A 13,377-nucleotide genomic window follows, 5' to 3' on the forward strand; every position below is an offset into this window, starting at 1 on the left:
GAGATCTTGTGGTAAAAACAAAGGCATGCTGATGTTAGGTGATTTGCTTTCCTTTGAGTCCCATGGACTCCACGAAAAGAAAAATCCATGTAATCTCTGAAGCAGTATTTAAATATGTTGGAAAACTGAAAGGAATCATTTCAGTTGTAATGAAGGTTGTACAATAACTGGATTCTGAGACCATGTGACACCTGTACACTTGTGTCACACATTGGGGGTACTTTGGTATGGTCAGTTTAAGTCTAACCTTGGCTCTAAAGGAATGGTAATAGCGTTCAGAAGTGGTCTTCTTTACTGTATTAAGATATTTAACATTTCTTTTTAAAAGTAGAGAAGGCATCTTGGTTCCTACAGGGAAACAACATACAGGAAAGAAGGAGTCTTATGACAGCCACACCCTTTCTTTCATTGTACTTCGTTGTGAAATCCAGCAGATTAGAGATTGCATGGATCCACCTCACTTCTAGTCTTCTCTGCCCTAATCTTTTGTTGTGAGTCCCATTGTTCTTGCATGCTGCTGTCTCCTACTGGCTCTATTGCTCTTTCCTTTTCCTGAATCATTCACTTCAGAGTGAGGAAGAGAGACAAATACTGACAGGCTGAGGAGGGGTCAGATCATAGAAAATTTTACACCTTATACCAATGGTTTATTCCAGTCCTTATTATCCATCCCCCGAGTCTCTTGATCAATCTGTTCTCTGTTTATCGTCTCCATTCCTCCTGTCCCAAATGTTCTGGGACAAAATGCTATGGTAAAAGCAGTGTCTCCTGAGCAATGGAAACACTCAGAGTATCATTAGAACATCAGCCACAGCAGGTTTACTTAAGTGTCTCTCCACCCATGCTAGACCACATCAATTAATTTTTAAAGAAATGGTTAAACCAAGTTAGTAATTATTTATATGCAGTGCACATGCTCCTGTGCACATCATTATATTTTAATTTACTTTTAAACAAGTAAGCCAAGATGACTTTTAAATTATTTCCCACCTGTCATGAAGGCTAATAAAGTAATCTACTTATTTACACTCTATCAAATGTAACTCCTCCCTTTCCTGTTATTTAGGACAATGGACATTTTATTTTTATTTTTTTTATTACCTTGAGTATTTCTTATATACATTTCGAGTGTTATTCCCTTTCCCGGTATCCGGGCAAACATCCCCCAACTCCCTCCCCTTCCTTATGGGTGTTCCCCTCCCAACCCTCCCCCCATTGCCGCCCTCCCCCCAACAATCTAGTTCACTGGGGGTTCAGTCTTAGCAGGACCCAGGGCTTCCCCTTCCACTGGTGCTCTTACTAGGATATTCATTGCTACCTATGAGGTCAGAGTCCAGGGTCAGTCCATGTATAGTCTTTAGGTAGTGGCTTAGTCCCTGGAAGCTCTGGTTGGTTGGCATTGTTGTACATATGGGGTCTCAAGCCCCTTCAAGCTCTTCCAGTTCTCTCTCTGATTCCTTCAACGGGGGTTCTATTCTCAATTCAGTGGTTAGCTGCTGGTATTCGCCTCTGTATTTGCTGTATTCTGGCTGTGTCTCTCAGGAGCGATCTACATCCGGCTCCTGTCAGTCTGCACTTCTTTGCTTCATCCATCTTGTCTAATTGGGTGGCTGTATATGTATGGGCCACATGTAGGGCAGGCTCTGAATGGGTGTTCCTTCAGTCTCTGTTTTAATCTTTGCCTCTCTCTTCCCTGCCAAGGGTATTCTTGTTCCCCTTTTAAAGAAGGAGTGAAGCATTCACGTTTTGATCATCCGTCTTGAGTTTCATTTGTTCTAGGCATCTAGGGTAATTCAAGCATTTGGGCTAATAGCCACTTATCAATGAGTGCATACCATGTATGTCTTTCTGTGATTGGGTTAGCTCACTCAGGATGATGTTTTCCAGTTCCAACCATTTGCCTACGAATTTCATAAACTCGTTGTTTTTGATAGCTGAGTAATATTCCATTGTGTAGATGTACCACATTTTCTGTATCCATTCCTCTGTTGAAGGGCATCTGGGTTTTTCCAGCTTCTGGCTATTATAAATAAGGCTGCAATGAACATAGTGGAGCACGTGTCTTTTTTATATGTTGGGGCATCTTTTGGGTATATGCCCAAGAGAGGTATAGCTGGATCCTCAGGCAGTTCAATGTCCAATTTTCTGAGGATCCTCCAGACTGATTTCCAGAATGGTTGTACCAGTTTGCAATCCCACCAACAATGGAGGAGTGTTTCTCTTTCTCCACATCCTCGCCAGCATCTGCTGTCCCCTGAATTTTTGATCTTAGCCATTCTCACTGGTGTGAGGTGAAATCTCAGGGTTGTTTTCATTTGCATTTCCCTTATGACTAAAGATGTTGAACATTTCTTTAGGTGTTTCTCAGCCATTCGGCATTCCTCAGCTGTGAATTCTTTGTTTAGCTCTGAGCCCCATTTTTTAATAGGGTTATTTGTTTCCCTGCGGTCTAACTTCTTGAGTTCTTTGTATATTTTGGATATAAGGCCTCTATCTGTTGTAGGATTGGTAAAGATCTTTTCCCAATCTGTTGGTTGCCGTTTTGTCCTAACCACAGTGTCCTTTGCCTTACAGAAGCTTTGCAGTTTTATGAGATCCCATTTGTCGATTCTTGATCTTAGAGCGTAAGCCATTGGTGTTTTGTTCAGGAAATTTTTTCCAGTGCCCATGTGTTCCAGATGCTTCCCTAGTTTTTCTTCTATTAGTTTGAGTGTATCTGGTTTGATGTGGAGGTCCTTGATCCAGTTGGACTGAAGCTTTGTACAGGGTGACAAGCATGGATCAATCTGCATTCTTCTACATGTTGACCTCCAGTTGAACCAGCACCATTTGCTGAAAATGCTATCTTTTTTCCATTGGATGGTTTTGGCTCCTTTGTCAAAAATCAAGTGACCATAGGAGTGTGGGTTCATTTCTGGGTCTTCAATTCTATTCCATTGGTCTATCTGTCTGTCTCTGTACCAATACCATGCAGTTTTTATCACTATTGCTCTGTAATATTGCTTGAGTTCAGGGATAGTGATTCCCCCTGAAGTCCTTTCATTGTTGAGGATAGCTTTAGCTATCCTGGGTTTTTTGTTATTCCAGATAAATTTGCAAATTGTTCTGTCTAACTCTTTGAAGAATTGGATTGGTATTTTAATGGGGATTGCATTGAATCTGTAGATCGCTTTTGGTAAAATGGCCATTTTTACTATATTAATCCTGCCAATCCATGAGCATGGGAGATCTTTCCATCTTCTGAGGTCTTCTTCAATTTCCTTCTTCAGTGTCTTGAAGTTCTTATTGTACAGATCTTTTACTTGCTTTGTTAAAGTCACACCGAGGTACTTTATATTATTTGGCTCTATTATGAAGGGTGTCGTTTCCCTAATTTATTTCTCGGCTTCTTTCTCTTTTGTATAGAGGAAGGCAACTGATTTATTTGAGTTAATTTTATACCCAGCCACTTTGCTGAAGTTGTTTATCAGCTTTAGTAGTTCTCTGGTGGAACTTTTGGGATCACTCAAATATACTATCATATCATCTGCAAATAGTGATATTTTGACTTCTTCTTTTCCGATCTGTATCCCCTTGACCTCCTTTTGTTGTCTGATTGCTCTGGCTAGAACTTCAAGAACTATATTGAATAAGTAGGGAGAGAGTGGGCAGCCTTGTCTAGTCCCTGATTTTAGTGGGATTGCTTCAAGTTTCTCTCCATTTAGTTTAATGTTAGCAACAGGTTTGCTGTATATGGCTTTTACTATGTTCAGGTATGGGCCTTGAATTCCTATTCTTTCCAGGACTTTTATCATGAAGGGGTGTTGAATTTTGTCAAATGCTTTCTCAGCATCTAATGAAATGATCATGTGGTTTTGTTCTTTCAGTTTGTTTATATAATGGATCACGTTGATGGTTTTCCGTATATTAAACCATCCCTGCATGCCTGGGATGAAGTCTACTTGGTCATGGTGGATGATTGTTTTGATGTGCTCTTGGATTCGGTTTGCCAGAATTTTGTTGAGTATTTTTGCGTCGATATTCATAAGGGAAATTGGTCTGAAGTTCTCTTTCTTTGTTGTGTCTTTGTGTGGTTTAGGTATAAGAGTAATTGTGGCTTCGTAGAAGGTATTCGGTAGTGATCCATCTGTTTCAATTTTGTGGAATAGTTTGGATAATATTGGTATGAGGTCTTCTATGAAGGTTTGATAGAATTCTGCACTAAACCCATCTGGACCTGGGCTCTTTTTGGTTTGGAGACCTTTAATGACTGCTTCTATTTCCTTAGGAGTTATGGGGTTGTTTAACTGGTTTATCTGTTCCTGATTTAACTTTGGTACCTGGTATCTGTCTAGGAAACTGTCCATTTCCTGAAGATTTTCAAGTTTTGTTGAATATAGATTTTTATAGTAAGATCTGATGATTTTTTGAATTTCCTCTGAATCTGTTGTTATGTCTCCCTTTTCATTTCTGATTTTGTTAATTTGGACACACTCTCTGTGTCCTCTCGTTAGTCTGGCTAAGGGTTTATCTATCATGTTGATTTTCTCAAAGAACCAACTTTTGGTTCTGTTGATTCTTTCTATGGTCCTTTTTGTTTCTACTTGGTTGATTTCAGCTCTGAGTTTGATTATTTCCTGCCTTCTACTCCTCCTGGGTGTATTTGCTTCTTTTTGTTCTAGAGCTTTTAGGTGTGCTGTCAAGCTGCTGACATATGCTCTTTCCTGTTTCTTTCTGCAGACACTCAGCGCTATGAGTTTTCCTCTTAGCACAGCTTTCATTGTGTCCCATAAGTTTGGGTATGTTGTACCTTCATTTTCATTAAATTCTAAAAAGTTTTTAATTTCTTTCTTTATTTCTTCCTTGACCAGGTTATCATTGAGTAGAGCATTGTTCAATTTCCAAGTATATGTGGGCATTCTTCCTTGATTGTTATTGAAGACCAGTTTTAGGCCGTGGTGGTCCGATAGCACGCATGGGATTATTTCTATCTTTCTGTACCTGTTGAGGCCCGTTTTTTGACCAATTATATGGTCAATTTTGGAGAAAGTACCATGAGGAGCTGAGAAGAAGGTATATCCTTTTGCTTTAGGATAGAATGTTCTATAAATATCCGTTAAGTACATTTGGCTCATGACTTCTCTTACTCTGTCTACATCTCTGTTTAATTTCTGTTTCCATGATCTGTCCATTGATGAGAGTGGGGTGTTGAAATCTCCCGCTATTATTGTGTGAGGTGCAATGTGTGTTTTGAGCTTTAGTAAGGTTTCTTTTACATATGTAGGTGCCCTTGTATTTGGGGCATAGATATTTAGGATTGAGAGTTCATCTTGGTGGATTTTTCCTTTGATGAATATGAAGTGTCCTTCCTTATCTTTTTTGATGACTTTTAGTTGAAAATTGATTTTATTTGATATTAGAATGGCTACTCCAGCTTGCTTCTTCTGACCATTTGCTTGGAAAATTGTTTTCCAGCCTTTCACTCTGAGGTAATGTCTGTCTTTGTCTCTGAGGTGTGTTTCCTGTAGGCAGCAGAATGCAGGGTCCTCTTGCGTATCCAGTTTGTTAATCTATGTCTTTTTATTGGGGAGTTGAGGCCATTGATGTTGAGAGATATTAAGGAATAGTGATTATTGCTTCCCGTTATATTCATATTTGGATGTGAGGTTATGTTTGTGTGCTTTCATTCTCTTTGTTTTGTTGCCAAGACGATTAGTTTCTTGCTTCTTCTAGGGTATAGCTTGCCTCCTTATGTTGGGCTTTACCATTTATTATCCTTTGTAGTGCTGGATTTGTAGAAAGATATTGTGTAAATTTGGTTTTGTCATGGAATATCTTGGTTTCTCCATCAATGTTAATTGAGAGTTTTGCTGGATACAGTAACCTGGGCTGGCATTTGTGTTCTCTTAGGGTCTGTATGACATCTGTCCAGGATCTTCTGGCCTTCATAGTTTCTGGCGAGAAGTCTGGTGTGATTCTGATAGGTCTCCCTTTATATGTTACTTGACCTTTTTCCCTTACTGCTTTTAATATTCTTTCTTTATTTTGTGCGTTTGGTGTTTTGACAATTATGTGACGGGAGGTGTTTCTTTTCTGGTCCAATCTATTTGGAGTTCTGTAGGCTTCCTGTATGTCTATGGGTATCTCTTTTTTTAGGTTAGGGAAGTTTTCTTCTATGATTTTGTTGAAGATATTTACTGGTCCTTTGAGCTGGGAGTCTTCACTCTCTTCTATACCTATTATCCTTAGGTTTGATCTTCTCATTGAGTCCTGGATTTCCTGTATGTTTTGGACCAGTAGCTTTTTCCGCTTTACATTATCTTTGACAGTTGAGTCAATGATTTCTATGGAATCTTCTGCTCCTGAGATTCTCTCTTCCATCTCTTGTATTCTGTTGGTGAAGCTTGTATCTACAGCTCCTTGTCTCTTCTTTTGGTTTTCTATCTCCAGGGTTGTTTCCATGTGTTCTTTCTTGATTGCTTCTATTTCCATTTTTAATTCCTTCAACTGTTTGATTGTGTTTTCCTGGAATTCTTCCAGGGATTTTTGCGATTCCTCTCTGTAGGCTTCTACTTGTTTATTAATGTTTTCCTGTGTTTCCCTAAGTGTGTTCATGTCTTTCTTGAAGTCCTCCAGCATCATGATCAAATATGATTTTGAAACTAGATCTTGCTTTTCTGGTGTGTTTGGATATTCCATGTTTGTTTTGGTGGGAGAATTGGGCTCCGATGATGGCATGTAGTCTTGGTTTCTGTTGCTTGGGTTCCTGCGCTTGCCTCTCGCCATCAGATTATCTCTAGTGTTACTTTGTTCTGCTATTTCTGACAGTGGCTAGACTGTCCTATAAGCCTGTGTGTCAGGAGTGCTGTAGACCTGTTTTCCTCTCTTTCAGTCAGTTATGGGGACAGTGTGTTCTGCTTTCGGGCGTGTAGTTTTTCCTCTCTACAGGTCTTCAGCTGTTCCTGTGGGCCTGTGTCTTGAGTTCACCAGGCAGCTTTCTTGCAGCAGAAAATTTGGTCTTACCTGTGGTCCCGAGGCTTAGGTTCGCTCGTGGGGTGCTGCCCAGGGGCTCTCTGCAGCGGCAGCAACCAGGAAGACCTGTGCCGCCCCTTCCGGGAGCTTCAGTGCACCAGGGTTCCAGATGGTCTTTGGCTTTTTCCTCTGGCGTCCGAGATGTGTGTGCAGGGAGCAGTCTCTTCTGGTTTCCCAGGCTTGTCTGCCTCTCTGAAGGTTTAGCTCTCCCTCCCACGGGATTTGGGTGCAGAGAACTGTTTATCCGGTCTGTTTCTTTCAGGTTCCGGTGGTGTCTCAGGCAGGTGTCCTGCCGCTCCTGCGCCCTCCCCCACGGGAGCCCAGAGGCCTTATACAGTTTCCTCTTGGGCCAGGGATTCGGGCAGGGGTGAGCAGTGTTGGTGGTCTCTTCCGCTCTGCAGCCTCAGGAGTGCCCACCTGACCAGGCGGTTGGGTCTCTCTCTCACCGGGTCTGGGAGCAGAGAGCTGCTGCGGGCCGGGATCCGCGGGTGTGGGACTTCCGGTAAACACAGAACGTGCCGGGTCCTAGAGAAATTCTGCTTCCGTGTGTCCCAAGCTCACCAGGCAGCTTTCTTGCAGCAGAAAATTTGGTCTTACCTGTGGCCCCGAGGCTCAGGTTCGCTCGTGGGGTGCTGCCCAGGGGCTCTCTGCAGTGGCAGCAACCAGGAAGACCTGTCAACTTTTTTGCTTTTCAGCTCACACCCAGAACTAGTCAATGGAAAGGGGGAAGAAATACTTCGGAAGTTGAAAACAAGAAAACAACACATCCAGTGTTTCTTCATTCTTTGCCATTAATTGTGCTACATAAAGCATGGAGACAACAAAGCAAACTATCTCAGGAAGTAATTAATTACCTGTGATCTGCATCAACAGAGAATTCAATTATGTTTTCATTTTAGTGCAGTGGATTAGGATCAGCTCTTTATAAAGGCTGTAAACCACAGTGTTCCCATAATCCTCTGTCTCTCGGCTAATGGCATTAAATATCATTAAATAGGGTCCATGGACCACCATGGATGATATGTCAGATGTCAATACATGGGAATATAAAGATTTTGAGGAGGAAAAGTCTTTTCAGTTAATTTGCTATGGATTTGGTAGTGTTTTTCTTAGATCAACCAATGTGTGTTTGCTACCTTATTGTTACTATGAATGGAATTCCAGAAGGACTACTAAAATCTTTATTTTTAGCTCACAGATTTGGAAGTTTTAGTTCATCATAGTCGTGAAGCCATGACAAATCTGTTCACATCATGGCAGAATGTGTTCAGAGTGAGGCTGGTCTGCAACCATTCCACCCTCAGTGTGCCAATCACCGATGGTAGAAACCAAGCAGGATCAGACCTGTTAGGTGCTTTGGTGGAGGAGAATGGGACATGCGATATCCAGAAAAAATCTGCTCCTAATGACCTATTACTTCTAGCACTGCTCTGTTCCTTACATTTCCAGAATATCTCTAAAGAGTATCACTGTCTGAGGACCAAGAAATATTATAAGTAAACTATAGTGTGTGTGTGTGTGTGTGTGTGTGTGTGTGTGTGTGTGTGTGTGTATGTGTGTGTGTATGTGTGTTGTCTTGGATAAGTGTACGATTTAATAAGTAGAATCAATGGTTGCATGAAAACATTAATGATCATACCTCTGTGTGGCTAGTCATCTAGAAACATAAACTTTCGTTGGTGCACATGCTTGTGTATGTCTAGAATGACTTGGTGAAATCAGTACTCTCCTTCCCCCACACACTGTTTCCAGGAATCTAACTCAGGTCTTTAGTCTTGGCCAAAGTAGCCTACCTGCTGAGCCATCTTTGTAGATCTATCACTTTAATTTATTTTATATGATATATAATATCATATCATATATAAAGCATATGTATATATATGCTTCTTAATTGGCACATGGTAATTATATATATATCTGTGGAGCTGCTATGTTTATGCTGTATAATGGCTGAATACATCCACTGTAATGAGAGAAAGAAATTCTCTTCTGTATTCTCCAGTTAATAATAACCATAACCATGAGTAATTTTAAAAAAATTGGGTTTTGTTTATTTTTACTATTTTATTAAATGTTTAGTTTTAAATACTTTCTTTATTCCTGAGAATTTCTCTTTTTCTTATTAATCCTTCCATTCGTATATATCTCAAATTATCTCCCACTTCCTGGTTACCTATCCACAAAATCCCCTCTCCTTTGCCTCTATGAGACTGCTCCCCCACCCTCCCACTCTCTCCCACCCCACTGCTACAGCATCCCCCTATGCTGGGACATCAAATCTCCACAGGATCAAGGGTGTCCCCTTCCATAGCTGGAGCCACGGATCCCTCCCTGTACATTCTTTTATTGGTGGTCTAATTCCTGGGAGCACTGGGTGGTCCAGTCAGCCTACATAGTTCTTCCTATGGGGTTGCAATCCCCCTCAGCTCCTCCAGTCCTTCTGCCAGCTTCCTCACCGAGGTCCCAACCTCACTCTGAAGATTAGCTCCAAGCATCCACATCTGAATTGGTCAGTTGTTGGCAGAACCTCCCAAGGAACAGCTACATACCAGATTCCTGTCAGCAAGCTACTCTTGGCAAAAGCAACAATGCCTGCAGGGTTTGGTGTCTGTAGACAGAATGGATCCTCAGGTGGGGTGGTCCTTCAGTTTCTGCTCCATTTTTTGTCCTGTCTTTCCTTCAGACAGGAACTCTTCTGGGATAAAAACTTTGAGACAGGTGTATGGCCCCATCCTTCCACAAGAGGCCTTGCCTATCTACTGAAGATAGTTTCCTTAGGTTCTAACTCCCCTTCACTGTGCATTTCCGCTAAAATCATCCCTGTTGGATCCTGGGAGCCTCTCCTTTCCCTGCCATCTGGGACCGTCCAGTGGCTATTCCCAGTTCCGCACCCCCACTGTTATATATTTTTATTTGATTCTCTAACCCTCTATACCTCTCACCCATCACTTCTAGTACATTCTTCCTTTTCCTCTTTCCATCCAAGATACTTCCTCTCTCTCCCACCCTTGATCATCCTGTTCCTCCCTCCATGCAGGACTGAAACATCTACACCCTGGTCTTCCTTCCTCCTAAGCTCCATATGGTCTGTGGGTTGTATCATGGGCATTTTGAGCTTTTAGTCTAATATCCACTTATCAGTGAGTACATACCATGTGTGTTCTTTTGTGTTTAGGTTACCTCATTCAAGAAGAGATTTTTAGTTCCATCTGTTTGCCTATGAATTTCATGAAGTCATTGTTTTTAATAGCTGAGTGGTACTTCATTGGGAAAATGTACCACATTTTCTGTATCCATTCTTCTGTTGAGGAACATCTGGATTCTTTCTAGTTTCTAGCTATTATAAATATGGCTCCTGTAAACATAGTGGAACATGTGTCCTTGTTATATGTTGGAGCATCTTTTGGGTATATGCCCAGGAGTGGTATAGCTGGATTGTCAGGTAGGACTATTTTCTCAGGAACCACCAAATTGATGTCCAATGTGGTTTAACCAGCTTACAGTCCCATCAGAAACTGAGGGGTGTTCCTCTTCCTCCATTTCCTCACCAGCATCTGCTGTCACCTGCATTTTTGATCTTAGCCATTCTGACTAACATGAGGTGGAATCTCAGAGTTGTTTTGATTTACATTTCCCTGATGATTAAGGATGTTGAACATTCCTTTAGGTGCTTCTCTGTCATTTGAAATTCCTCAACTGAGAATTCTGTTTAGCTCTGTTTTTAATAGGGTTATTTGGTTCTTTGGAGTTTAACTTCTTTGTACATATTGGATATTAGCCCTCTATCAGATGTAGGATTGGTAAAGATCTTTTTTGCAATCTGTTGGTTGCCGTTTTGTCCTAATGACAGTGTCCTTACTTAGCTCTACAGAAGTTTTGCAGTTTTATGAGATCCCATTTGTTGATTCTTGATCTTAGAGCATAAGCCATTGGTGTTCTGTTCAGCAAATTCCCCCCTGTGTCTATGTGTTCCAGGCTCTTCCCCACTTTATCTTCTGTTAGTTTGTGTGTATCTGGTTTTACGTGGAGGTCCTTGACCACTTAGACTTGAGCTTTGTACAGAGCGATAAAAATTGTTCGATTTGCATTCTTCTACGTGCTGACCACAAGTTTAACCAGTACCACTTGTTGAAAAGACTATCTTTTTTTTCCATTGGATGGTTTTGGCTCCTTTGTCAAAGAGCAAGTGACCATAGGTGTGTAGGTTCATTTCTGGGTCTTCAATTCTATTCCACTGATCTATGTGCCCGTCTCTATACCAATACCATACAGTTTTTATCACTATTGCTCTGTAATACTGCTGGAGGTCACGGAGGGTGATTTCCCCCAGAAGATTTTTTTTATTGTTGACAATAGTTTTCGCTGTTCTGGATTTTTTGTTATTCCAAATGAATTTGAAAATTGCTCTTTCTAACTCTATGAAGATTTGAGTTGGAATTTTATGGGGATTGCATTGAATCTGTGGATTGTTTTGGCAAGGTTTTTACTATATTAATCATGCCAATCCATGAGTATGGGAGATCTTTCCATTTTTGAGATCTTTTTTGATTTCTTTCTTCAGGGACTTGAAGTTCTTGTCATGTTGGTCTTTCACTTGCTTTGTTAGAGTCACACCAAGATATTTCATATTATTTGTTACTATTGTGATGGATGTTGTTTCCCTATTTTCTTTCTGAGTTCTTTTATCTTTTAAATAGAGGCAGGCTACTGGATGTGTCAAAACACCTGGGGGTGGGGGTGGGGGTGGGGGTGGGGGTGGAGCTGCAACTGGAACATGGACTGAGGGGGTGGGGATCCAGAGCAACGACTCTGCTCCAGGCACAGGTGCAAACCAGAAGGAGTATTCTTGAGAATTTCATACATAAATAAAATGAAACATTAACATATCACATCACATTATATCATCATATCACCTCTATCTCCCTGTTCAATTCCCCTAACAAAATACCTTCTTGTTCATTTTGATGTCATTTTGATGGGCCATAACCAATGAATAGGTTTTAGCAGTCAACACTATAATCATGGTGTCAATAAATCCCTCACTTCACAGAACACTTTTTAATAATTTAAATTAGCCACAGAGAATCCCAATTATCAGATAATGCTGATCCATTCTGTAGCTCAGACTTTCCATTGTTTTAAAGTTATTTTAATTCTTAGTTACATTAATTGATTTCCCCCATGTATCCTGATTTGATTTGTGAGGAGTTGAAACAATGTATTGTCCCAAAATAAGACTTAGAGAGTAATGTCTGTCTGTTAGAGTCTCCTGACCACATGTGCCTTCCTTTTACATGTGTACCCATCCTGAAATTCTCTGAGACCTGCATGCACTTTATCTTAAAGAAAATATACATCTTAATTTACTTAACCCAGAAAGTAAGACATCAGCCTAAGAAATACTCAACTTTGATACAGAGGACTTTCAACTTAAGAAAGCATGCTTGGTTGTGGGTTTGTCCTATAAGTATTACTCATAGGGTGTTGACTTTGGTAAAGGGCTCAATAAACACATAACAAAGAATTGGGAGGGAAAACTTGAAAATTATTGCATAAAATACAAGAACAGAAGGGGACATTAGCAATATTTGTAAAAAGCAGCTCTTGTACTAGGTAAGAAATGTGACTTAATGTCAAAGGTGAATTTCATATTCACACAATGGTTTTTTTCAATTTTGTTAAATGTCTAGTGTTGCACACATGGCTGCTGTTAGCCAAGTTGATCCGGAATACTTTGTTTCTCTGTCTTCCATTGAGTGAAACAATCTCCTGACAAGCTCTAGAATATTGCACACTGGGCTAATGGCTGCGCTAATGGCTGGAATTGTGCAGCATCTGAACAGCGTTCAGTGTCTTTTGCCTTTTTTCAGTATTTTATTTTTTTCATTACATTCAAACCATCTCATTTCCATTGAAACCATAAGGGTACTACTCTGAAATAGCTTGAAATTACTTTTTCTTTGATTTCTGTGTAATTTTATACACATTTCTTCCCTGACTGCTGGCCCTCCCTCCCTCCCTTCCTTCCTTCCTTCCTTTCTCTTTGTTTCCTTTTTCTTCTTTGCTTTCTTTTTAACAGTATTATTATTATTGTCCACTCTTCCTTTTCTTTCTCCTCTTTTCCTCATTTTTTCTCAATTGTCTTTTTTCCCCAAGCAGATATTATTCTAAATTTCCGAACAACTTATGTCAGCAAGTCTGGCCAAGTTATCTTTGAAGCGAGATCCATTTGCATCCACTACGTCACCACCTGGTTCATCATTGATCTGATTGCTGCCCTGCCCTTTGACCTCCTGTATGCTTTCAATGTCACAGTGGTGAGTAGACATCTTCCACGTGGCCTTTAAGAGATGTGTTTGATTTTCA

The 13,377-nt window shown here is 40.6% G+C and overlaps 1 protein-coding gene across 1 annotated transcript in view; it reads left to right on the forward strand.

Moving 5' to 3' along the window:
- The window catches only part of Kcnh8 (potassium voltage-gated channel subfamily H member 8), a 439,763-nt gene that overhangs the window by 279,613 nt on the left and 146,773 nt on the right, over window positions 1-13,377 (forward strand). Inside the window, 1 exon segment of the mRNA NM_145095.2 lies at window positions 13,171-13,328. Within this exon segment, the coding sequence (NP_659563.1) occupies window positions 13,171-13,328 (158 nt within the window).

This window comes from Rattus norvegicus, chromosome 9 (assembly GCF_036323735.1).
Source record: "Rattus norvegicus strain BN/NHsdMcwi chromosome 9, GRCr8, whole genome shotgun sequence".
Lineage (NCBI taxonomy): Eukaryota > Metazoa > Chordata > Mammalia > Rodentia > Muridae > Rattus > Rattus norvegicus.